Source organism: Theropithecus gelada, chromosome 2 (genome assembly GCF_003255815.1).
Source record: "Theropithecus gelada isolate Dixy chromosome 2, Tgel_1.0, whole genome shotgun sequence".
Lineage (NCBI taxonomy): Eukaryota > Metazoa > Chordata > Mammalia > Primates > Cercopithecidae > Theropithecus > Theropithecus gelada.
In genome coordinates, this window is record NC_037669.1 from 42362991 (window position 1) to 42390819 (window position 27829).

The following is a 27829-nucleotide window of genomic DNA, read 5'->3' on the forward strand; positions in this document are numbered from 1 at the left end:
TAGACATCAAGATGACAATTTGAAACTCCAGTTTTCAAGTCAAGTCACCTAAGAGCTAGAGGGAACACATTTTTTTTTTCTTTTCTTTTTTTTTTTTTTTGAGACGGAGTCTTGCTCTGTCACTGAGGCTGGAGTGCAGTGGCATGATCTTAGCTTACTGCAGCCTCCACCTCCCAGATTCAAGTGATTCTCCTGACTCAGCCTCCCGAGTAGCTGGGACTACAGGTGTGCACCACCACAACTGGCTGATTTTTTTCGTATTTTTAGTAGGAACAGGGTTTTGCTATGTTGGCCAGGCTGGTCTCAAACTCCTGGCCTCAAGTGATCCACTCGTTCGCCTTGGCCTCCCAAAGTGCTGGGATTACAGGCATGAGCCACCGCACCCGGCCCTCTTTTCTTTCTTATTATGTTGGACAGGAACTCTGATTGCTGATGAGTAGTAACAGGAAGCATTTATCGTCTCATTATTTCATGGGGAATCATTCTAATGTTTAATCATGAAATACTTGTTTTGGTAGCTATCCTTTAATGAATTGTCTATCAGGTGATTTTTTCTATATATTGAAATGAGCACAACCTTTAACATATTTATATGGTGAGTTACACTAATTGATTTTTGAAAGTTAAATTATCCTTGCATTTCTGAGGTAAACCCAAGTTGACTATGATTTACTTATTTACACAGAGCCAAATTATAATTGCTAATATTTTATTTAGAATTTGTACATCTACTTACATAATTTAATTCATCTATAATTTTTTTATCTTATACTGTTTTCTATTTTTTGGTGTCAAGGTTATACTTGCCCTAAAAAAATTGTCGGGGAGTGTTCCCTCTATTTCTATTCTCTAGAAGATTTTATTTAAGATTAGAATAATCTGTTCTTTGAATATATTGTAGAATTCACTAATAAAGTCAAAATCATCTTAGCCTGCTGTATTTACCTGTTTGCTTGGTAGGTAAATTTTTAAATACCAATTCAATTTATTTAATAGATATTAGAAAATTCAGGATTTCTAGTTCTTCAATCAATTTCGGTAAATTATATTTTTCTAAGAAAGTCTATATTTTGTCCAAATTTTGAATTTATTAGCACAAAACTGTTTCTAGTTACTACTTTTAGATCTCTAGTGTGTCTTGGTTACATTCTTCCATTATTAACAATCTTTATTTGTACCTTTTCTTATATTTTCTTGATCAGTCTTACCAAAGGTTTGTCTGTGTCTTTAATCTTTACCAAAAAACAGCTATTCATTTTATTGTTCTCTGCACTGGATATTGTTTCTATTTCACTATTTTCTGTTTATATTTTCTTTCTTCAAGTTTGTTCTGATTTTCTTTTCTTACCTTAAGTTAGATGTCTGCCTAGCTCATTGATTTATTCCTTTATTTTTCTTAATATAACCTTTAAGCTTAGAAAGAATTTAAGCACTATTTTAGCTTTATGTCACAAGCTGTGGTAGTATTATTTTCATTATCATTCAGTTCTAAATATTTTCTATTTTGTTATGTTTTCATGACCCATGGGATATTATTTTGAAGATTATATCTAATTTCCAAACAGATTTATTTTAAGCTATTTTTAAAATTGAATTATATGTTAATTGCATAATGGATGATGGCCAGACAATATAGACCCACTGAGAATGTCTTTAAAACTGTTGAATTTAGTTGTTTCTTGTCTAGGGTCTTTGGCAAAAAGTAAATAAATAAAAAGAAAATTGTTAAATTTGGAATATAGTCAATATACATAACTGCTCAGTGTATTTAAGAGTATTCAGTGTATTTAATGTATTCTCTCATTGTGAGAGGATTTCTATACATATAAATTAAATAAAAACTGTGTAACTCAATTCTATATTCTCACTAATTTTTTTTTTACTGGGTCATCTACAAGATACTGAGATAGCTGTTAAATCATTATGATAGTGGATTTGTCCACTTTACCTATAATTCTGTCAGGTTTTGCTTTAAATAGTTTGAGTCTATGCTATTAAATGCATATGGGCTTAGTTTTATGTCTATTTCTGATGAACTAAACCTTTTGTTATTATCAGGTAGCTATTTTTATCCTTAATAATCCTTTTCAACTTAACATCTATTTTGTCTGATTTTATTTTATTTTATTTTATTTTTTGGAAACAGGACCTCAATTTGTTGCCCAGGCTGAAGTGGTATGATTTCGGCTCACTGCAGCCTCCACCTCTTGGGCTCAAGTATTCCTCCTGCCTCAGCCTCCCAAGTGGCTGGGACTACAGGCATGTGTCACCATGCCTGGCTAATTTTTGTATTTTTTGTAGAGAGCAGGACTCACTATATTGCCCAGGCTGGTCTTGAACTCCTGGGCTCAAGTGATCCGCCCTCCTTGGCCTCCCAAAGTGCTAGGATTACAGGCGTGAGCCACTGCACCCAGTCTATTTTGTCCAATTTTAATATAGGTGTACCAGCTTTCTTTTGGTTAGTGTTTGCTAATTACAATTTTTCCATTTTTTAATTTTTGATCTTGCTGTAGTTTAATGATTTTTGTTATGTCTCCTACAAACAATATGTAGTTTTTAAAAATACAATCTCTTAATCTGTGATTTACCTAGCAAGTTTAATCCAAATTACACATATTGTGATCACATATACATTTGGAATTATTTCTACCATTTCATGTTGTTTAATCTTTTTCTTTTTGCTTTTTTTTTCCTCCTTCCCTACTTTCCCTGATATTTTCTTTCTTCATTTTTTTTTTTTTTTGGTTTCCTGAGTTGGGGTCTCTGTCACCCAGGCTGGAGTGAAGTAGTACAATCATGGCTCACTGCAGCCTCAAACTCATGGGTTCATGCAATCCTCCCACCTTCATCTGCTGGGTAGCTGGGACTACAGCCACACACTACCACGCCCAGCCCTGACTTTTTAAATTCAATTTTTTTTTGCCTACTATTTGGAAGTTACATGCTTTATTTCTCTTCTTTTAGTGGCTCTGTTAATTGTCAATGTGCTTAATAAACTTAATATCTCCAATCTCCTCTTGCAAGGATTTATTTATTTCTTTAGAGATGAAGTCTTGCCATGTTGTCCAGGCTGAAGTGCAGTGGCTATTCACAGGTGCAATTACAGCACACTACAGTCTTGAACTCCTGATCTCAGGGGATCCTCTTGCCACAGCCTCCACATTTTAACTGTAGTCACCACTCTACCATATTACATAGTTCATTTTCCAGTATTTTATTTCAGTCTTATTGCCAAAATTAGACATTTCTATATGTTGCTTTATAAAGACAATGGTCATCATGTGTCCATATTTACCGTTTCTTTGCTCAAAATGCCTTCTTGCAGCTTAAAGTTTTCTTTGATTTCTCCCCTCATCCTGAAGTATTAATATATCCTTTAAATTTTAAGTTCTATAAGTGAGAGCCCATTGTTGGTAAACTCGGTTTTTGATGATCTGTGATACAGTATGGCTCTGTATTTGCACCCAAATCTCATGTTGAATTGTAATCCCCAATGCTGGGGGAGGGAAGGTGTGTAGTACCAGCCGCTTCACTCTCTCCCTCTCTCTCTCCTGCTGCTACGTGAAGATGTGCTTGCTTCCCCTTCACCCTTCCACCATGATTGTAAGTTGCCCGAGGCCTCCCTGGCCATGCCTCCTGTATAGCCCGTGGAACTGTGAGTCAATTAAACCTCTTTTCTTTATAAATTACCTAGTCTCAGGTAGTAATTATTTATAGCAGTGTGAGAATGGACTAACACAATCTGTTAGTGTCTTTATTCAAAAATTATGGCAAAATGAAAGTTCAGCTAATTGTAGAATTCTAGGCTAACAGTTAACTTCTCTCAGCCCTTTGGAAATATACTAACGTCTTCAGACTTTCATTGTTGCTATTGAAAAGTGTATTCATTTTTTTATGGCTGTCACAAATTACCATGACTTTACTGGATTGAAAGAGCACAAATTCATTGTTTCAAAGTTCTGCAGGTCAAAAGTCAGGAATGGATCTCACTGGGCTAAAATCAAGGTGTTGGTCAGCTGGCTTTATTCCTTTCTGAAGGTTCTTGAGTTTGTTTCCTTGCTCATGCAGGTGTTGGAAGAATTCAGTTACATGAAGGTAAAGGACTGAGGTATGTTTCCTCACTGGTTGTCAACTGGGAGCTACCCTTTACTCTTAGAAGCTCCTCTCTGATCCTTGCACATAGCCTCCTACATCTCAGGATCAAATTCTTCCCATGCTGCCATCTCTTTGACCCACCTAGTAAGCATTCTCTACTTTTAAAGACTTTCGTGATTAGATTGGGCCCACCTGTGTGGGAAGGACATTATTCTGCCAAAGAAAGAAATGGGCTGTCAGTCTAACTGTCTTTCCTTTGTAGATGATTTGGCTGTTCTCTTCAGCTGCTTTTAAGATCTGGCTGTTTCTTTGTATGTATTTCTTCTTATTTACCCTTGTGAATACTGACTCTCTTCCATTCTCTTTTAAAATTCCTATTAAGCCCAAACTAGATCTTTCTTCACTCTTTCTCTCTTTCTTTTCTTAACAGGGTCTTGCTCTGTCACCCAGGCTGTAGTGCAGTTGCTCCATCATGACTCACTGCAGCCTCAAATGCTTGGACTCAAGCAATCCTTCAGGTAATTTGTGTGTGTGTGTGTGTGTCTATGTGTGTGTCTGTCTGTGTGTGTGTGTGTGTGTGTGTGTGTGTGTGTAGATGGGGGTCTCACTATGTTGCCCAGGCTGGTCTCAAACTCCTGGCCTCAAGTGATCCTCTCACTTTGGCCTCCCAAAGTGTTGGGATTATAGGAGTGAGCCACAGCATCTGGCCAGCTAGGTCTTTCATATCTGTCCTCTCACTCTCAGCTCAGCTGTGCACCACAGGCCTCAAGCGTGTGTGGACACTTCAGCACCCATGTCCAAGCCTCATACATACAAATGATCATCCATTGGCTATTCTTGATGCAGACTCTGGTACAGCCCACACTCAGGAGGAGGGATGCAAGAAAGAGACCCGATCAAGCCCTGGAAGTAGACTCAGAGCTGTTAGGGCAGGAAATTTGGGGGCTCGGCTTTCCTAGTGGGTGATTTAGGAATGAAAAGTGCAGGGTCCAGATGAATCCAATCTCTTGGCCCTGTGGAGTCCTCACCTTGTGAGCATGGGCACAACTGGAGGAGGGCTAGAATGAGACCCTCTTAAGTAAGGAGCCTAAGGCAGGGGACCTCTCAATCCAGGGGGAAAGGCAGATCCCCTCTTACTCAGATCCAAGGGCAGTGCCATAGGAGACAACAAGCACACTTCTTTCAACAGGGAGAATGCTAGTAAGGTAAGGCAAGGAAGAGGAGGAAGTGTTCTGTGCCAGGGGTTAAGGATGTGAGGTCAGGAAAGTTTGGAAGTACATAGAAATGTGGATTTAAAAGTAGGCAAGAAATGCATGGTGAAATTAGCTGGCCTCTACATTGCAAGTAGAACTCTGTAGTCAACTTTGGGCATAGTTACAGCAGATTCAGCCTTTATAAGGGCTATTCTCTCTACTTAAACAACTCTTCTGACTGCTCCTGATTTGCTACATCCCTTATGTTCTCAGCTTGAATTTCACTTGCTTTAGGCCTTGCCTCAAGTCCCTGATTAATCTATCCCTCTCCCTTTTAAATTTTTCCACAGAGTCTATACTTCTCTTTTTGTTATATCTAATCACACTTGTTAAGTTGTCCATGGTTGCCTTTTTGATTATTCAGGCTAAAAGGTTTGTGAAGACATTTGTCTTGTCCAACATCATATCCCAGGACCCATAAAGTGGCTGAAATGCATCTGGTGGTCAATATGTATTTGGTGCATTGATAATATGTCCTCATGGTGTTTGAGTGGCATTACTTGATATGGCTGAATCCAAACAGAATATCAGCTTTTTTATGTCCTTCCACTTCAAATTGTTTCATTTTACACATAATTTTTCAGAGCCAGTTAATCAGACAAAGATGATTTATTTTTGTATCTAAAACACTTAAAATATTCTCTGGAAAATCTAAAATCATGCTGTTTTCCTAATATTTTTATACTGTCATCATTTTAGAAAATAAAAGGCCTGGGTTATATACTAGAAAAGTTTCTTCATTGTATGCAAAATATTTATCTCCTCTAGTAAAGGAGATTAAAGAACAACTGCAAGAGGAAGGAAGGTCCTGAAAGTTTTTCATTTGGTATCTACCTACCCCAACCCCAAGACATAAAGACAGATAAAGGCACTAAGATGCTAGTATGTGGCTAGGCCTTTCAATAACCCAGTCAGTCCATACAGATAATCCATGGGATATATTCAAGCCACTCTCTGAGCCATTGATGGTCATTATTTGGTTAGTTCACCCAAGGTAAGGGCATACCAGCTGTTAAAATGATGTAGAGATTAATCAACGGGGCTGCCACTTGTTAATCCCCTCCAGGGATGCTGTGCAAAGGGTCTCATTGGTCCTAATGAGTCATCTTGTGACTGTACATAATCCTGGGTGCATATCCACAAATACTGAGGTATAGCCTGCATACCACTAAAAATAACAAAGGTTTCAGGGCTGGAGACATTGTCAACCACACTGTCATGATCATATACAGCTCCAGGACCCAGTGGTGGGGGAACAATATTTAACGGATGTCCCTGGCAAAAGGAGCCTGTGAGTACTTCAGCCTCGAACACATAGATCAGCTTATCTGCAGCAGAGATTTTCTTGGCCTTCTCTGCCAGGTTTTTGAGGTTCTTGGTGAAGTATATGCCAGCTCCGTATTTTGGCTCTGATAAAGGAAAAAATAATAATAAAAAGATATTATAATCTGGTAAATGATATTGCCGATTTGGGTACTAATATCTATTCTCTCTCTAGTCTTCCAAATAATCACTTCCTCCTGGTTCTGAGTTCCTGTGTCTATAGCAAAGGCACTAAAAATTGTTCCTTGAAACAAATTATCACTGACACCATCAACATAATAATAACTTGCATCCAAATACGCCATTAGGGCCGGGTGCGGTGGCTCACTCCTGTAATCCCTGTACTTTGGGAGACTGAGGCGGGTGGATCACCTGAGGTCAGAAGCCTGGCCAACATGATGATACCCTGTCCCTAATAAAAACACAAAAATTGAGCTGGGTGTGGTGGCAGGCACCTGTAATCCCAGCTGTTCAGGAGGCTGAGGCAGGAGAATCACTTGAACCCAGGAGTCAGAGGTTGCAGTGAGCCAAGATCGCACCACTGCACTCCAGCCTGGGCAATAAGAGTGAAACTCTGTCTCAAAAACAAAAACAAAACAAACAAACAAACATTAGTGTTCATAGAGAAGTTAATGGTTTTCAAAGTACTGCACATTGATTAGATTAAATTATCTGTGATTTGGGTAGTAACTCCATGTAAAAGACAAAGATCTGAGAATCAAAGAACTTAGATTCAAGTCAGTATTATCAACTAAGTAGCTGACAGAGCATAACAAAAGGAAGGTTCTGTTTCCCTTAGAACATTGTCTGACTTCTACATGCTACAATAGGGATATTTCCAGAACTCTCAAGAAGATGGTTTGAAAATAGCATCTAATAAGAGAAGACAGAGTGCCTCCTAACCTCATGAACAGCATTACAAGAAAAATATGTCACCTGGGACTGGTGGCACACACCTGTAATCCCAACACTTTGGGAGGTCAAAGTGGGTGGATCGCATGAGCCCAGCATGGGCAACATGGCAAAACCCCATCTCTACAAAAAATACAAAAAGTAACCAGGCATGGTGGTGCACACCTAAAATTGTAGCTACTCAGGAGGCTGAGGTGGGAGGACTGATTGAACTCAGGAGGTTGAGGCTGCAGTGAGCTGTGACTGTGCCACTGCACTCCAACCTGGGTGACAAAGCAAGACCCTGTCAAAAAAAAAAAAAAAAAAAAAAAAGAAGAAAAATATGTCAAGGGGAATGTGGAGTATATAAAATATTAGTGTGCATACTTCATTGTTTAGGAAAAGCACTCCTGGATTTGGAAGGACAGAGGCATTCTAGTCACCAGGAGGGTACTGTGTATTCTCCATGGGTTGGCACAATACCTCATGAAGAATCTCCAAGTGCATGTTATCTAGGTCCATGCTCACCAGGCAACTTTCCACCCATCAGGCACTCTGGGGACTGTGATATTAAGGAAGAAATGCCCTATTCCGACCACTAGAAATGAGTACTCTTCATTCTGACACATTGCCTGTGATCTGTATTACCTTCTTTGGAGTATTAAAAACACTCGGGAGGCTGAGGGCCAAATTCTGGACCTCAAAGGAATCCCTGTTCAATGCCCTTTCTGACCTCACTTAGAGGGAAAATAAATTATACCTTCTTTGATGCCGTATTATCCTTCCTTCCTTTCCTTTTTTCCTTTCATTTCCTCCCTCTCTTTCTTTAAGTGGGACATAACCAAACACTTTTAGGCTCAAGGGCAGCACTGAACAATAGAAACGTACTACGAGTCACGCATGTCATTTAAAACTTGCAGGCTGAGTGGCTCATGTCTGTTATCCCAGCACTTTGGGAGGCCAAGGCAGAAGGACTGGTGGAGGTCAGGAGTTTGAGACCAGCCTGGGCAACACAGTGAGACCTAATCTCTACCAAAAATAAAAAAAATTAGTCAGGTATTGTGGCACTCACCTGGAGTCCCAGCTACTCTAGTAGCCACATTTTAAAAATGTAAAAAAAAAAGGGTGAAATTCACATTTTTATTTAAGCCATTCAAGACGTTATTTTAACATGTAATCTATATTTTAAAAAGTATTAGATATTTTACATTCTTTTGTAGTAGGTCTTTGAAATCTGGTGTGTATTTTATACTTACAGCATCTTTCAATTTAGATCAGACACATTTCAAGTGCTCAATAGCCACATGTAGCTAGTGGCTACCGTATTGAACAGTGCAGCTCTGGAAATTTAAAAGTGAGTAAGACATGATCCCTATTCTCAGTATTTCACAAAGGGAAGTCTCTGCATGTAAACAGATTAAATATAGTACAATTTATGTGGCAAGGTAATATTTTGAGATAAAAATCAAAGATTTTCTTTCCCAGGAGTTTCTTCTTGCTCTTTGTTCTTCCACCTATTGAGTCCTTGCTACTTCTTATTAAGGATGAAAAAGATAAAGTTGAAAACAAAGTCTATATATAAATATATGTATAGTTTTTTGAGAACTGCCTGCTGGGTGCAGTGGCTCACATCTGTAATTCCAGCACTTCAGGAGGCCAAGGCAGGCAGATCACGAGGTCAGGAGTTCGAGACCAGCCTGGCCAACATGGTGAAACCCCATATAATTATAACATAATATTATAATATAATATATATTATATTATATATTATATAATATTATATGTACTATATAATTATATAATATATAATTTTATATATGTAAATTATATATAATATATAACATGTATATTATATTACATATATAATATATATTATAATATATAATTTATAATATATTATATATAATGTAATATAATATATAATATATTATATAATATATTGCATATATTATATTATAATATATATTATATATTATAATGTAATATATTTTATATATTATATATAATTATATTTAATTCACAGAAGAGAGTATGATCTTGAAATTCTGGCTTTCAGAGTTAGCTTTTCTGAGAGGAAGAGGGCTTTTTGAACCAAAAGCTACAAACCAGAAGGATTCACAGCATGGGATTTTTTACCATAAATGATAGAGCAGACAGTAATATAACATATTCTAAGAACATTTTTCTCATTTCAAGACAAATGAAAGTTCTTTCTTCCAGCTGGTGGGAAGAGAAGTATCAGAAGTGACGTGACTAGAGCTCTTGGGGGAGCTTGGGAAAGGGCTCCCTTTACTACCCCCACTCCCTTGAGAGCCCTGGGAGTCAAGAGGGGGCAGAACAATGGAAGTCTCAGAATAAGAACAACTGGAGGGACTCGCAGAGCAGACAGACCCTGGCCTGACTCTAGTGGGTGCAGTCCCTCATCCAGCCTCATCACCTGAGTGGAGATAGCAATGGTTGGAGAAGTCTCTGGAGCAGGTGAGGACCACTACCCAAGACCCTGCACTCAGCTTGGAGGATGAACATGCTCAAAAATTTCCTGTGTGGCAGGAGGAACACAGACATGGCCTGGAAAGGAATTTCTTCAGCATGGAAAAGACATAGAGTGGCCTGTGCAGACACTGAGTATAAAAGGCACAGGAGAGTGCTAATGACCAAAGCTCAGGTGGTTTATCAAGCAGAGGACAATGGGAGCCATAAGCCAGACAACCCTCCTCACATACAGAAAAGAGGAGAAAAGGGGCAAACACTGCAGGAACTGAGTTTCAATCTTGAAGGGACTATGAAAACTCTGAAAATGACTGAGTTCACATTGAACTGTCAAGATTCAAATTTTCCACATCTGTGGACATGGGGAACAGGACAGTTGGGTAAAGTTCCATTATAGAGCCATAAAGGAAATGAGTTCTATGCCTGAGTTTCATAGGACAATAGATTTTAGTACTAATTAAAGTTATAGATGTCATAACAAAGGAATGGAGGTATGCAGGAACACAGAGTAGGAAGATACTTACTAGGCCTGCAGGCCTGCAGGAAAGATGCCAACCAGGAGATGCCATTTGTACTATGTCTTGAAGAAAGAATAGGGGTTTGTAGTACTGAAAAGGGCAAGGAGGGAAGTCATTCCACAGACAACAGGAGAGAGGCATGAAAGTACATAGCATGTTTAGGGAACTCTAAAAAGTTATGGCTGGAGTCTTGAGGAACATAGTGGGTGATGACTGCTGAAATGATGTGGGAGCTAGGGCCTTATATTCTCTGCTAAGGAGTTTGGGCTTTTATCTCATAGGCAACTGGGAATGCAGATATTAAGCAAGAATGTAATTTTTAGTATGATAATTCTGGTGGTAAAGGATAGATTAGGCAGGGGTGTGTTTTGTGGCAAGGAGAGGACCTCGTAATAGTCTAGGACTAAAGGACGATGAACTAAGGCAGTAGGAATAGAGAGGTGAAACTGAGCTCAGATCTTCATGAGATTGAATCACTAGGACTGGGTGAATGCCTGGATATAAGGGTGAAGGAAAAGGAGGAATAGAGGATAATAATGTTTCAGGCTTAGGAAACCTGGTAGGTAGATGGTGATGATATTAACCAGGTTAGGGAGAATCAGCAAACAAGGGGCATATTTCTTAGGGAAAATCATGGCCAAGAAAAGAGATCAATTTGAGATACCTATGGGACATCTGGGTAAATATGTCAAAAAGAGAATCAGATATATGAACCTGCCGGTCAGGAGAGAGGTAGGGAGTTAAGAGTTGGAAATTCCTAAGTCATCATCATTAAGGTAGCAGTTGAGGCCATGGGAATAGGTGCCATCACCAAAGGGGACATTGTAGAAGAAAAAGAGAGAAGACAAAGAAGGGGCAACAGATGAACTCATGAGATTATAAATTGTAAGGGCAAGAACTCTATGGTTTTTTATTTATGCACTATTTCTAGTACCCCTAGCACAGGGCCTGATTCATAGAATGTGCTTAATAAATACCTGTGGAACAAATGAATCAACCCAATAAGAAACTGCATGTGTAGATGCCTTCTTGCTGTACTCAACCAAGTCCTACAAGCAAGAGATTTATTCAGAACTGGCTGGAGTGCAAACATAAACAGAAAAAAGAAAATAAAGCTTTGTTAACAGAAGTTCCCTCTCCTTTGCCTGTGGGTGGCCATCTACATTGACTGAGAGTCCTATAATTTGGAACATTGCAGGGCTGAAAAAGCTAAGAGCTTTTGTACTCCATATAATAACAGCTTCAGTGGCAGCAAGACTGGTATCTCCTGGGCTTGTCTGGCACCTTCTGTTAAGGGTTCTCACCAGCCTACAGAGATGAGTCAATTGGTGCAGGTCACATTATGGGTCATGTCTGAATTGCCTCAAGGTAGTGGCTGTTAAACTAAAGGTTAGGGAGAAGGGAAGATCACACAGACAGCAGGTAAGAGACCAAAATCTTGAGTTGAAAGACTATGTGGAGACAAGATCTGTGGTTAGGTTATAAAGACATAAACTTAACCAGAAGAAATTAGGCCTCATGCCCACTTAATTTTTAAAGGAACTATATTGCTGAAGAAACCACAAGCCTGGTTACAACAGTCTGAGCACATTCCAGCCTGTGAGACAATCCATGGCTCCCTGATAGGCAATGAACCTGGAAATAGCCAAGGGCCGCAATATATAAGGAAGATTTTCCCAGAGTGCAAAATAAAGGTTTTACAACATGGAATAGAGAGTCCTCCCTATACTTCATCAGCAGCATGTAGATAAGTGGTGTGAGCCAGTGGCTGTTGTGTGTTTTGCTTCTCCCCTTTCAACATGAAAGTTTTCATTGCAGTTTTCCTGCTCCTTTTCATATCACTATATAATGGGTAAGTTGGGGGCAGTATCTTGCCTTTAAGCTTTAAGACAGAACTGCCTACTGGGCACGGTGGCTCACACCTGTAATCCCAACACTTTGGGAGGCTGAGGTGGGCGGATCACGAGGTCAGGAGCTCGAGATCAGCCTGGCCAACATGATGAAACCTCGTCTCTACTAAAAAAAAAATACAAAAATTAACTGCGTGTGGTGGCACATGCCCATAATCCCACTACCTGGGAGGCTGAGGCAGGAGAACCATTTGAATCTCAGAGGCGGAGGTTGCAGTGAGCTAAGATCATGCTACTGCACTCCAGCCTGAACGACAGAGCAAGACTCTATCTCAGAAAAATAAATAAGGAGAGAACTGCCTGAACTTGAACTGATGATGAGTCTGGCTAAGACCTTGGGACCATATTCCTTGGGAAGATAGTAGGTGTCTTATTTGTTTTGGTAAGAAAGATGTGTATAGATGTTGAGCAGACAAGTAGCAGGGTCTGCCACAGGACTGAAAAGAGAATACTCACTAGATTTGGAAAATAGGAGCACAGCGATGATCTTAATGAAAGTAATTTAAGCAGAAGTAATGGGTGGGGATTGCAGAGAAGCCAGCTTTAGGAGCAAATGGAAGTTGTAGATTTTTTGAGACTTTGCTAATGAAGGGACTATACTGATCATCACTTTCCTGGTTGCCCCAAAAGGCTTCTTGGTGGGGATTCATTTCTCTATTTTTATCCCCAGTAATTGTCTATGTTCAATATTTACCCCAGGTTTTGCCTATGTTCTCTCCAGAACAAAGAAAAGATGATTTCTAGAGCCTTTGCATCCTAGAAACCAAGTCTGTTGGAATTGACTCCTCAGCAAGGATCATGCTATGGAGTGCACGTATTTTGAAAGCTAAAGATCAAGAGCCGTATATTTAACGGACCAAGCAAAATCAAGCCACCCTGCTAAGTACCTCTCCATAATTATTACTAAACTTCTTTTCCTCCTTTGGAGAGACCTAAAGCCAGAAATCTTCATTACTGACTGAGGAGTAGAGGGGGCAATATAGGAATTATATATGCAATGTTTTTGTACATCTGAAAACAGACATGGGAGTTACACATAGAACTCCTATGACTAAAGAGGATCTTAACATGCTATGCACCTCACCTGCCAAATGATACCTAATTCATCCACCAGCAGGCTATAGGAAATAAAGGGATGAAAGAGAAAAGACCAACTTTCTTAAATTTAGGAAAATGCCCTTTTAATTAAGGGATGAGGATGGTTCAGTGCTGTTGGTAATAATTTTGTTGAGATAAGTAAGGCAAAAAAAAAAAAAAAAAAAAAAAAGCCACAACATGCTCTCTGCAGATAGGACACAGAAACACATAAAGGAGAAAAACAGTGAACCGTAGTTCTTACTGCTCACACTTTTCATCAATGTAAAATGCATCAGCAACAAAAGATACAAAGGAAAAGTAAAAAGTACCACTCTTTCCAGAATACTTCGTGACCTGGGTCATTATTCGTGACCTCTAAATCGCAGTCACAAATGATCCCTTCCCCCCAACAACAAATGCTATTAGTGGAAGCATCTACTGATGTCAGCTCACCAAATCCCACAAAGTAGCCCCAATGATGAGGCATTGACACCTACCGCAAGGCACCGAGTACATTCTTTGAAAGCCAACTCTGCATACCACATTGCAGAACTGGTATGGGACTTGCTGAAACAGCCTGTGGCTCACTGATTGCCTGTGCAGTTTTCCTTCCATCATTTCCTTCTTTCTTTGAAAGGCAGCCATAAGAACCTTATTTTCTATCTTCTCCACCTAGAATCATAGAAAAGAAAGACTGAAAAAGAGGCTAGAAAAAGAGCTGCAAGGCTCTTTAAATTGCCTATTACATTGCTTCAAAAATAAAGGAGCTTATGTGCATAATATTACTTTGCATGCAATTCGCTTTTCATATAAAGTTGCAAAAGAGTCTCTCCTCCCTCTAATCCTCTCCTATTTTGATTCTGTCTCTTCAAAATTCCCTGCCCCTTCTCTAATAAATTTCTTTAACAAAAAGTCACTGACTTAGACATAATGTCTGCCCTCTTAAGCTCATAGTTTAGTGAGATAGAAAAATAGGTAAACAATTATAACACAGTGTGATAAATGCTATTCCACTTCTTTTATTTTGCTCAAAGACGGGCTTCCTGGATCTGGAATCTGCTTCTGTGTGTCCTGACGTCATTTCTACCTCCCGATTCCAACTATATCCCTCGTGCCTGCCCTGCCTTGCTCTCTTCTCGGTCTTACTGACCTAGGATTCCAAGTCCATGAGCGGCCAGCTTAGAATCATCAGCAGGTGAGCTTTTCCTTGGGCTACAGAAGCAAGTTAATTAATAACAAAATGAGCCAAATCCTCCCCTTTGTTAGGTATACCTTTATAACCTGCAAACCACATTTTTCAAACTGCTTCTTTTGATCTTCAAGCTCTTGAGTTAGAGGCACAGGACATTTCAGAAATATATTTTCTTTCATTTTGTCTTGAGTATTTTGTTGCTGATTAGTCCACTGTCCTAAAAATGAGTAACACAAAAACTTTGTTTCAATGCTCTGAGAGAGGAAAAAGGAAACTTAATGAAACAAATTCTAGAAATTTAGAGGGATTAGCCAGTTTAAATTGTGTGCCTCATGCATTTAGGACATGCAAGGAGAGCTATAATACTATGAGCAGTCAGGATAAAATAAAGGGGTAATAAATTTGTCTTTAGATGATTTGAACCATGAGGCTAAGGGGATGTGAGTAAAAGGAGCATAATATATACTTGCTTCTCCACAATCAATGCTGTAATAATGAAAAATAATTGTGTTGCTCATAGGGAATGTTTTTATTTCTAGCCCCAATGCCTATCAGCAAAAAGAGACAGGCATTAGAAAATATTAAATAAGGAATGATAGGAAATGACATGACATTTGTAAAACACTTCAAAATTTTCAGTTTCCTTCCTTATTTGATCATTATAGCACCACCATGAAATAACACCATTTTACAAATAAAGAAATTGAAGTTCAAATAAGTAACTTGCCCCATAGCACACACCTAGTAAGTAAAGAGCTAAGATTACAAACCTGGCTTTCACCAATGCTTTTTGTAAGTGACAAGGCAAAATACTTGGAACATGCATCACTCATATACCACCCAATGAAGAAGAGCAAAATTTGGAGATTAAGAGTCTATAGTGTCTTGTTTTTCCTCCCTTCCTCTTTTCTCCTCCTCCTATTTTCCTCCCTCCCTCCTCTCCCTCCCTCCCTCCCTCCCTTCCTTCCTTCCTTCCTTCCTTCCTTCCTTCCTTCCTTCCTTCCTTCCTCCCTCCCTCCCTCCCTCCCTCCCTCCTTCCTTTTTTTCCTCCCATCCTTTTTTTCAAGAGGCAACCTGTTTTTGTCCAAAGGAGCTCCTTACTGGACTAAATATACAGGTGGACAATGAAACCAAAAAAGACTTGTTTTCTCTTGGTTTATTTTTAGTTTGACCTAAGACCAAGTATACTAAAATGACCTAATCCCCGGTCCATTATCTAATTGAATGGGCTCAATTTAACCACAAAAAGCAGGTGACGAATTGAGGGAAACTCACTAGAGCCAAGTTGTAAATCTGAGAAAGTGGGAGGGACAAAACTCCATAGCAGAGGAGCTGCAAAGACCAGAAACTTCAACAGAAGACTGTAAATTAACTTTGGAGAGCAATAGCTCATATTTATAAGGTGTAATATTAGAGTTCAGTTTCCTTGAGTTCAACAAACATTTGCCAGGCTCCTTCTATATGCCAAGGCACTGGACTGGGCACTGGGGACCCAAAGATCACAAACTTCTGCCATTGGAAACGCCTACCAGGAAAGATTAAAAGAGTGGCATAAAAGAGAGGTGATGCCTAACTTTGATTTAAAAAATAAAATTATTGTTCTGATGGATATTTGATATTCCTTATAATGATAACTCATCTCAAAATTACCCATTTTGTTAATTAAGATCTTAATCTGATTAAGACAGGGTAGGTTTTCCTGAACCTCTAAGGCTTCTGTGGAATAATATGTTTAGTCATCAACTACCAAAAGTGCCACCTTGCGGCAGAACAAGGGACTTACATGACTCAAAATTGTCAATAGCTGGGAGAATTAGCCCACCTTATGATTTCAGTTAATTTAAAGCAATGCCACACACACACACACACAAACAAAATAATGCCACAAGTTTTATAGGAGATTCATGTTTCTTTGTATCCTGTTCCCCTAAGCTGACACTGGTGTCAGTTTCAATACCTACATTCACTATGTTTCAAAAACTAAGTGAAAATCATAATCTTGGTTCTTATGCTTGTGTATTCTTTTTATCCTTTTTTTTTTTTTTTTTTTTTTTTGCCACTGTGTTTTCTGTGGAATGTGGATACAACATTTATGGGGAACTCTCACTCACTGTAACCATTTATTCCTGCATTATTTTTACAAACACATGGTGAAAATAAGGTGTCCTTTGAAATTTTGCGTCTGAATTTTTGCACCTCTTACTAAATCCATTCTCCACATTATAACCAGTGATCTTTCTAAAAACACAAGTCTGATCTTCACTTTGCTTAAAATTCTTTAAGGTTCCCTATTTGTTTCAAGAAACTCTCTGAACTCTTTCACGTGATTTATAAGGTCTTACATAATCCAGGCCTTGCGACAATCTTATTTCTTGACGTTTTCTTTCTTTGCCTAACTAACTTCTACCTATTATCCAGTTCTCCATTTATGACACCTGTGATAAGCCCTCCCATGACTTTCCAAGTCTGGGTTAGGTGCCTCTCTGCAGTGCTTTCGCTGTCCTCTATCATCACTAACCTGTGTGCTCATCAAGGTTCCCCATTAGACTTTGAGCAGGAACAATGTCCATCTTGTTTATTGCTGTAGTCCTTGCACCTAGCACAATGCTTGGCACATCATGGGTGCAATATGTATTAGTTGAATGAAATCTATATCTATCTCTATCTCCCGAGATGGCATTTCTTTTTTTCTTTCTTTTTTTTTTTTTTTTTGAGACAGAGTTTCACTTTTGTTGCCCAGGCTGGAGTGCAATGGCTTGATCTCAGTTCACTGCAACCTTTGCCTCCTGGGTTCAAGCAATTCTCCTGCCTCAGCCTCCCGAGTAGCTGGGATTACAAGCATGGGCCACCATGCCCGGCTAATTTTTTGTTTTGTATTTGTAGTAGAGACAGGGTTTCTCCATGTTGGTCAGGCTGCTCTTGAACTGCCGACCTCAGGTGATCTGCCTAAAGTGCTGGGATTACAGGTGTGAGCCACCACGCCCGGCCCTGAGATGGCATTTTCAATAGTATAATTTCCTAGTTAGCTCTAGGGCTCTGTTGAAAGGATCTCTCCAGATCCAAATTCCCACATGTATCCTGATGAGTTTAGCCCCACTGAATGGGAGATACTTGAGTGTACCTCACAGTACCAATGTATAATTTCATTGGCGAGAGGGCTCAAGGTAAGTAATTTTAGGGTTCCTAATGCTGTCAGTAACAAATAAATACAATAAAACTTGATAAAAGAAATACGATAATCTGATAGAATGTGTCTACATTTGAGCGCTGCATCTGAAGAATTAGAAATGTATACTTTTCCCCATGGCTTGGGCTTGAGTTTTACCACTGCCAAAATTCCATGTAATTGCCTCTTAGACAATCAGGGTTATTACAAGTAAATAAAATTGTGTTTGTGTGTGTGTTCACAAATAATCCTGATTGTCAAAAGGGAGCAAAAAATAACTCACGAAGGTTTATGATCTAACAAAGAATCAGAATGTTTGCTCCCTCCTCTCTCCTTCTGTCTCTTACCCACATCCATACATACATGCTCACACCCAAAAGAAGGAACAATGGGGAGAATTTACTTTCTAACTTAATAGAAAGTTACTCACCTAACAAGCTCCAAAGTCCTTTCTCCTTTTTCCTTGCCATTTCCTCCTGTACTTTACAAAGCATATCTTCAATGTTCATAACCACCTCAATGAGGTCAGCCTGGGCTCCTTTAATCTCTAACTCTGTCCTTCCTGGTTTGATCATTTCTGTGATGGAGACACTTGAAGTCTTCTGAAGCTCAGATAAAATGTCATGTTCCTTTCTCCCAAGGTACAGAATATGATTATTCTCAATGATGTGATGGTTCTGGAGACTCAGTATTCTTTGGATCCATGCGTGGGCCTCCCGCATTTTTTCCATGTTGAATCCCATCAGATTGATGGCAGGAGATCTAGCTTCAAGCCCATTTTCTCTTTTCTCCTCTCTGGTTGACTGGGGGACTGAAATGACTATAATAAGCATGGAAGACTAGCGGTTTGTTTTTTTTTTTTTTTTTTTTTTTTTTTGAGACGGAGTCTCACTCTGTCGCCCAGCCTGGAGTGCAGTGGTGTGATCTTGGCTCACTGCAAGCTCCACCTCCCAGGTTCACACCGTTCTCCTGCCTCAGTCTCCCGAGTAGCTGGAACTACAGGCGTCTGCCAGCACATCCAGCTAATTTTTTATATTTTTCGTGGAGATGGGATGTCACCGTGTTAGCCAGGATGGTCTCGATATCCTGACCTCGTGATCTGCCCGCCTCAGCCTCCCAAAGTGCCAAGGTTACAGGCGTGAGCCAATGTGCCCGGCTGACTAGTGGGTTTTAAAACAGTGCAGAAATGGGATGGCTGGGTCAAATGGTATTTCTAGTTCTAGATAGGATTATAAGTCATGCTGCTATAAAGATACATGCACACGTATGTTTATTGTGGCACTATTCACAATAGAAAAGACTTGGAATCAACCCAAATGTCCATCAGTGACAGACTGGATTAAGAAAATGTGGCACATATACACATGGAATACTATGCAGCCATAAAAAAGGATGAGTTCGTGTCCTTTGTAGGGACATGGATGCAGCTGGAAACCATCATTCGCAGCAAACTATCGCAAGAACAGAAAACCAAATACCACATGTTCTCACTCAGAGGTGGGAATTGAACAATGAGATCACTTGGACACAGGAAGGGGAGCATCACACACTGGGTCCTATTGTGGGGAGGGGGTAGAGGGGAGGGATAGCATTAGGAGATATACCTAATGTAAATGACAAGTTAATGGGTGCAGCACACCAACATGGCACATGTATACATATGTAACAAACCTGCACGTTGTGCACATGTACCCTAGAACTTAAAGTATAATAAAAAAAAATTAAAAAAAAATAAAACAGTACAGAACAAAACACCATGGCCAGTGTTTTACCCCTGTGATATTGTCACCACTGTCAGCAGTAGCCGCTTCAATTAAGTACCTATCTCTGAAAGCTGCATTGGGTACGAAGGAAATCTACCTGTATTGTTTACAGCCTCCTTTGGAACACAGAGTTTAGCTTGTAATGGATTAGCTTTATCATCTCTTGCCCCTGCTATGTTGCATTTATCAGTTCACAGATGAGTTCACCTTGTGATCTCACCCTGGACGTTAACTAAGTATTATTTCCTGCTGAATAGGATTTTCCTTAACCTCTTGCTACTAGTTTTAAAATCAAACATCTCTGAAAGACACAGAGCTTGAAGAGTCAAAATTATTTTTTAAAAAATGAATCTCTGATTTTAAGATTAATACATGTTTATTATTTAAAAATTGGAAAATTATCAACATATAATGGAAGGAAGAAATACCTGTAATTCTACTACTCAGGATTCCTCACAACCTTATGAGACAGATACTAGTAGTTGTCCCATCTTACCAACAAGGAAATTGATTCACAGAGTCATTAAGTAACTTGCCCATGACTATAGGACTAGTTAGTGGTGGCCATGAAGCTAGTAGGTATGGGCGTCTGACTCCAGTGCTCCCGTATATGCCTTCCAGTGAGTAATATCTGAACAGCAGTGGAAATTAGCATCTTTCTCCTGAGATCTCAGTTGTGTGGTACAGGAGCTACAAAAGAAGTATAAGGACAGACCCAGAAGTAACACGGGGAGGATGGTCTTCCTCTGAGTAAAGATAAAAAATACAAAAGTCAAGGTTTTAGACAACAGTAAGAAGTAACCCAGGTTTTATATTGGAGGCATACTTTTGTTTAAACCCTTGTTCTGTCTGGGAGATTATATTATTTTTTAGGAGAAAATAAAAACAATGCATAGTGATATTTCATTTAGCCATTATTATCAAGAGAAAATTCTTCTCCTTCTTCTCCTTATTCCTCTTCCTCTTCTTCTTCTTCCTCTCTCCTCTCTCTCCCCCTCCCCCACTTCTCCTCCTCCTCCTACTTCTTATTCTTCTTCTTTTCTTTTTGTTTTTTTTTTTTTAGAGATGGGGTGTCACTATGCAGCCAAGGCTGGTCTTGACCTCTCGGCCTCAAGCAATACACCCACCTTGGCCTCCCAAAGCACTGGGACTATGGGCATGAGTCAGCATGCCTGGCCAATAATAATAATAATAATTATTATTTATTTATTTATTTATTTTTGAGATAGAGTCTCACCCTGTCACCAGGCTGGAGTATAGTGGCGCGATCTCGGCTCACTGCAACCTTAGCCTCCCGAGTAGCTGGGATTACAGGCGCCTGCCACCACGCCCAGCTAATTCTTGTACTTTTAGTAGAGATGGGGTTTCACCATGTTGGCCAGGCTGGTCTCGAACTCCTGACCTCGTGATCTGCTCGCCTCAGCCTCCCAAAGTGCTGGGATTACAGGCGTGAGCCACCACACCCGGCCAATAATTATTATTCTAACTTTAGTATATGTGTTGGCAAAGTGAGCACTATTCTTCTAGATAAGTAAATTGTTCGGATCACTAAAGGATAACTCTTTTAGCACCAAAATGCACTGAATTTTAACTATGAGTTATCTATTTATTTATTTTTTTTGAGACCAAGTCTCCCTCTGTTGCCCAAGCTGGAGTGCAGTGGCACAATCTCGGCTCACTGCAACCTCCGCCACCTGGGTTCAAGTGATTCTCCTGCCTCAGCTTCCCGAGTAGTTGGGATTACAGGCACACACCCCCATGCCTGGCTAATTCTTTTTTGTGTTTTTAGTAGAGATGAGGTTTCGCCTTGTTGGCCAAACTGGTCTCGAACTCCTGACCTCAGGTGATCAGCTTGCCTCGGCCTCCCAAAGTGCTGGGATTACAGGCATGAGCCACCGTGCCCAGCTGAATTAAATATTTCTAATGATAACGTACTACCTCTCTGCCTTCTTAGTTTTTGTTTGTTTGCTTTTTTCTTTTTGTTTTTGTTTTTTTTGAGACGGAGTTTCCCTCTTGTTGCTCAGGCTGGAGTACAATGGCGTGATCTTGACTCACCACAACCTCCACCTCCCGCGTTCAAGCGATTCTCCTGCCTCAGCCTTCCGAGTAGCTGGGATTACAGACATGCACCACCACACCTGGCTAATTTTGTATTTTTAGTAGAGATGGGGTTTCTCCATGTTAGGCTGGTCTTGAACTCCCGACCTCAGGTGATCGGCCCGCCTCAGCCTCCCAAAGTGCTGGGATTACAGGCATGAGCCACCGTGCCTGGCCCTTCCTAAACAGTTTAACCTTTCCTTGATAATCTGAGATCATCATCATTAATCATTTTGTTTATTTGTCACCCAGGCTGGAGTGCAGTGGCACAATCATGGCTCACTGCAGCCTTGACCTCCCCGGGCTCAGGTGATCCTCCCAAGTAGCTGAGACTACAGGCATGCACCACCATGCCTGGCTAATTTTTGTATTTTTTGTAGAAATGCGTTTCACCATGTTGCCCAGGCTGGTCTCGAATTCCTGTCCTCAAGTGATTGCCTGCCTTGGCCTCCCAAAGTGCTGGGATTACAGGCTTGAGCCACCATGTTCCATCATTAATCATTTTTATGTCAATTATTGTCCTGTGCTATATAATTCCTTTACAGTTGTCCGCAAGAATTACTGAATTAAATGGTGACATTTGCCGCTATTATTCAGATTAATGACATACAGACCTTTTAATGTTCCTTTTCTATGTTTTTCTCACCTAAAACTCCTCTTATGTACCCATAATGGATTCCCTGTGGTTCCCCAAACATGTACTGGATTTCTTTGCTCCTGTGGGTTTTCTCTACCTTGGATGCCCCATCCTACCCTCTCTGGACATTGGAAATCTTGCCATGCTTACAGCCCAGCTTAGAACTATCTCATTCATGAAGCCATTCTTCATCTTTACCAGTCAAAAGGAATCTCTTTCTCCTCTTAGCTACCTGGGGAGTTTGTCCATCTTCTCAGTCATTATTTATTGTCTGGCATTTGTTTAATGCTTTCAATTTATAGAACATTTTTGCATACATAATGTATTATCCTCACAACAGTCTGTTATTATCATCACTATACAGATAAATAAAGAGGATCATAAAAGGCACAGTTCCAGGCCAGAAATGTTAATGCTCTCCTTCCCAACTTCCAGCACTGCCAGGCCACTGAACATTCCATCTCAGTCCACCCAAACTTCACTAAAAGAATGACGTTATATACCTGTAATCCCAGCATTTTGGGAGGCAGGGGCAGGCAGATCACTTGAGCCTAGGAGTTTCAGACCAGCCTGGGCAACATGGTGAAACCCCGTCTCTACCAAAAAAAAAAAAAAAATTTAAAAATAATAAAATAAATTAACTGGGCATGGTGGCATGTGCCTATGTCCAAGCTACTTGGGAGACTCATGTGGGAGGATGGCTTGAGCCTGTGAAGCAGAGTTTGCAGTGAGTTGACATCACACCACTGCACTCCAGCCAGAGTGACAGAGCCAGACCTTGTCTCAAAAAGAAAAGAAAAAAAAAATGCTCGGCATCAAAATTGACTAGGGAGCATTCAGAATAGATATTGTTGGCCCAGACCCAGAGTCCCTGAATCAGCATCTGTAGAGCTGGGACAAATACATATTTTGGGAGTTTTTTGTTTGTTTGTTTTTTAAAGTTTCCATCGTGATCCCAGTGATTACTTGGGTTTGAGTAGCATTGAGTTAACCCATTTATCTGTTATTATTGAGATGTGTTTTCTGTAATTACAATAAGTAACCCTCTTTAGACGTTCAGAGCAGAAAGAGTGACTGAATGCCAGTTTATGGAAACCAGAACTTTTTCTTGGGAAAAAATTATAGATATCTATTTATGAATCAACCACCCACACCTTGGATTATCCACTGCAACTCAAACCTCCTCTGTTCATATCATGAAACTGGACCAAGCAAGAATGGACTCATGATCAGGGCATAGAGTAGGCAGGTATCCAAGCAGGACCACAATGCAATACATGTGGCTTATTTATTCTTCTTCTCCCCTCCATTAGTTCAGATGATCAAGAATAGAATGAGCCAATGGTGGGCGACACTACTTATTGGCCTGTGAATTTCTTACTCACCACTGTAATTGTTCAAACCCAGCATCTTGGACCTCTTTGCCATTTCAGCACTGAAAACCTACAAGAAGCAAAACAGAGCAGAGAGTCATAAGCAGGGCTGATAGCCATTGTCATCAAAGTCTCCCTCTCTGCACACACAGCACTTGACTTCATCCACTCTGTCAGTCCCATTCCTACTACCACAAATCTAAAGCAGCCTTTAGGAAAGTCCCAGAGAAGAGGACCACCATCTATTAGAACACAGAAGGAACAAGCATAGGAAAAATGAAGATGAAATCAAAATCTGGTATAAATAAAGAAGACTATGCATTCCAAGACAAAATATAACCATGCATTCATTCAACAGATTTTAATGCCCTGCTTGCACTAAACCAAAGCTGTGGATATGTCACTGAAGAAGAAAACTATAGGTAACTAATAAAACACAAAATCATTTAAAAAATGGTATACACACCAAACTTGGTCTGTAAATTGAATAATAAAATAATCTGTTTTATGTAAGTTAATTCCTATAGAGTGCTTGAAATTGCTCCTGGCGTGTAGTAAACATTCAGTACATGGTAGCTATTGTAATTGTTATTATATGAAAGTCTATAGACAAAGATTTGTGCATATTGCAACACAGATCCATTAACATAATGTCTATTAGAAATAACACATCTCACTTAGCTTTTGGAGCCATGGTATTCACTGTCTTCCTTGTCCAAAGTAGATACAATTGGCAATACAGATAGTCCTGACTTACAATGGTTTGATTAAGGACTTTTTGGCTTTATTGATGGTGCAAAAGTGATATGCATTCAATGGAAACTGTATCTTGAGCTTTTCCCAGGCTGGTGACATGTAGTAAGATGCTCTTTCGTGATACTGGGCACAAGCCAAGCTCCCAGTCAGCCACAGTAAACACTGTATTCAGTAAGTTACATGAGATATGCAACACTTTATTACAAAATAGGCTTGTGTTAGATGATTTTGCCCAACTATAGACAAATGTAAGTGTTCTGAACATGTTTAAGGTAGGATAAGCTAAGCTATAATGTTTGGTAGGTTAAGTGTATTAAATGCATTTATCTCACCGCAACTTATTTAGGAAGAAAATATGTGCTTATTAGAAGGCTTATTAGAAGATGTATACATTATATCTGCACACACATCATACCTCCATGTGGATATAAAGTAGTGTTAATGCTGAAAAGAGCCTGAAGGAATGGTCAACATTCACTTTTAATGTAAATTGCTGTGTAAGATAATCCTCTTGTTTGAGTTACAAAACTGAAAGATGTATAATTCTCTGTGTTTGTGTTTAATGGTTCAGAACAAAGTTTTGAGCTCAGACAGACACCAAGGTTGATCTTGGTTTGGCCATGTGACTAGCTGTGTGCATATTAACCTCTGGGTTATGTTTTTGGATTTGTGAAATGGAGACGACAACAGTAGCTTCATCAAAAGATTAAGGGGAGAAGGAAATGAGACACCTTCTTAGCGCAGTGCCTGACAGACACAATACATGGCACTATATATATATATATATATATATATATATATATACACACACACTTTTTTTTTTTTTTGAGACGGCCCTGGCTGGAGTGCAATGGTGCAATCTCGGGTCACTGCAACCTCCGTCTCCCAGATTCAAGTGATTTTCCTACCTCAGCCTCCTGAGCAGCTGGGATTACAGGCACGTACCACCATGCCCTGCTAAGTTTTGTATTTTCAGTGGAGCTTGGGTTTCACCATGTTGGCCAGGCTGGTCTCCAACTCCTGACCTCAGGTGATCCACCCAGCTCAGCCTCCCAAAGTGCTGGGATTACAGGCATGAGCCACCGAGCCCAGCCCCCTATGACACTATTTTTATTATTAGTCCCTGGGGGAGTACTCAGACTGTGGTTGATCTTTCCATTTTTCTTAAACTGTCATGCACATTTTTGTTTGTATGTTGCAGAGAATGAACCTTCTTTTCTAGATGTGGTTAATTCTTCTTGTATGAAAATGGTGCTTCATAAACAGTTCAGGGGCTGGGCATGGTGGCTCACGTCTGTAATCCCAGAACTTTGGGAGGCTGAGGTGGGAGGATTGCTTGAGTCCAGGAGTTTGAGATTGGCCTGGGCAACATAGTGAGATCCCACTTCCACAAAAATAAAAGTATTAGCCAGGCATGGTGATGCATGCCTGTAGTCCCAGCTACTTATGAGGCTGAGATGGGAGGATTTCTTGGGCCTGGGAGGTTGAGGATGCAGGGATTTATGATCACACCACTGCACGCCAGCCCAGACAACAGAGCAACATCCTGTCTCAAAAAAAAAAAAAAAAAAAAAAAAGGAAATTAAAAAAGAAATAGTTCAGGAGTTCAGGGATGTGATCAGGGCACCTATCTGGGCTTAGAGATAATCCTCTGCATGGGAAAACTAATTAACTTCATCTGAAGGACAGGATTATTCATTTTATCAGAAGGTGAGCTACTTCCTCGGGTCATGCACCACCATCTCACCAGTCAGCTGTGGGTGAGGTGCAGTGGGATACTGGAGCTGGCATACGGTGACTCAAGAGAGCCTGCTGTGACCATCTCTTCCAGCTCTGCTTTCAGTGATGTCATATCAACAGCTTGAAAGCAGCCACGGAAATCAGCAAATGCTACAAATCTCTCTGTGTCTAATTGGGCAGCAGAAGGAATAAGGACTTTTATACTTGTTCCAAGAAAGACCAAGCTGGAACAAGTATAAATTCATTTCCTTATAGGCAGAGATAAAATGGCAACCATGCACATAGAGCAGGCCAAGAGGTGGGAATATGAGCAGTCAGAGAACTAATGTTTGCAGCCACTTTCTGCCAGGCAAGGCCCTCTATATCCAAAATCCAGACACGTGCTGAGAAATCTCACTAAAACTCAGATGTTGCTGTTGGCAGAAACAGAAACCTATATCTCAAAAACCTATTTTAGGTTGCTGTATCTTATTTCCTCTCCTTTTTATTCTTCCCTAACATCATTAAAGTCTTTCTCGAAAATGCCAGCTAAGTGAGAATAAAGCAGAGATGGTCAGTACTTTAAAGGCAGAACAGCACTGCAATATATATTAATTACGCTGAATATAACACGGTTTATTCACATGTTAGGAACTCAGCTTGATCTGTCCACCCAAACAAAAAGCTGAGATGAAGTGCACTCAGACCCATAAGACAAGCTCCCCTCCAACACAGGGACCCCAGACATATTAGACCACGGCTGATTTCCTTCTGACGTCACCTACAGATGAGCTAAAAAAGAATGGGTTGAATTTGAGGGCAGTACTGGAGACATGGCAAAACTAGCCAGGCATACCGCTGCTGTTAAAGAAACTGGAAAGAAAAGATAAACAATTCACTGAATTTAGTAACAATTCAGCACTCAGTGAACTACAGCTCATCACAGTTGATATAATAACAGCTACCTTCTACTCTGTGCTAGGTACTACTCTACATGTTTCACAGATATTAACTCTTTTTTTTTTTTTTTTTTTTTGAGATGGAGTTTCACTCTTGTTGACCAAGCCGGGGTTCAATGGTGTGATCTCGGCTCACTGCAACCTCCGCCTCTCGGGTTCAAGCGATTCTCCTGCCTCAGCCTCCCGAGTAGCTGGGATTACAGGTGTGTGCCACCACGCCTGGCTAATTTTTTGTATTTTTAGTAGAAATGGGGTTTCATTGTGTTAGCTAGGCTGATCTCAAACTCCTGACCTCAGATGATCTGCCTGCCTCAGCCTCCCAAAGTGCTGGGATTACAGGCATGAGCCACCTCACCTGACTGTATTAACGCATTTTATATTCACAACAGCTCCATAAGATGGTAATTAGTATCCCTCTTTTAAGGATGAGGAAACTGAGGCACAGATAGGTAAACTAACTTGCCCAAGGTTATATAGCCAGTAAGAGACAAAGCTGAGACTGATGGGGATTTTAGAGGGAAAACTGATTGAGGAGGAGAAGACAGGCCAGGCATAGTGGCTCACACCTATAATCCCAGAGCTTTGGGAGGCTGAGATGGGAAGATCACTT

General features: G+C 40.1%; 1 protein-coding gene across 2 annotated transcripts in view; it reads right to left on the reverse strand.

The window, feature by feature from the left end:
- Window positions 1-5938: 5938 nt before the first annotated feature.
- PARP9 (poly(ADP-ribose) polymerase family member 9) overlaps window positions 5939-27829 on the reverse strand; it is a 37635-nt gene continuing 15744 nt past the window's right edge. For both annotated transcript variants that reach the window (XM_025375475.1, XM_025375474.1), the window contains exons 7-11: window positions 23798-23855; window positions 18346-18726; window positions 14830-14966; window positions 14055-14229; window positions 5939-6757 (exon numbers count right to left, since the gene is read on the reverse strand). In XM_025375475.1, the coding sequence (XP_025231260.1) occupies window positions 6378-6757; window positions 14055-14229; window positions 14830-14966; window positions 18346-18726; window positions 23798-23855 (1131 nt within the window). In that variant the 3' untranslated portion in view covers window positions 5939-6377. The remainder of the gene's footprint in view (window positions 6758-14054; window positions 14230-14829; window positions 14967-18345; window positions 18727-23797; window positions 23856-27829) is intronic.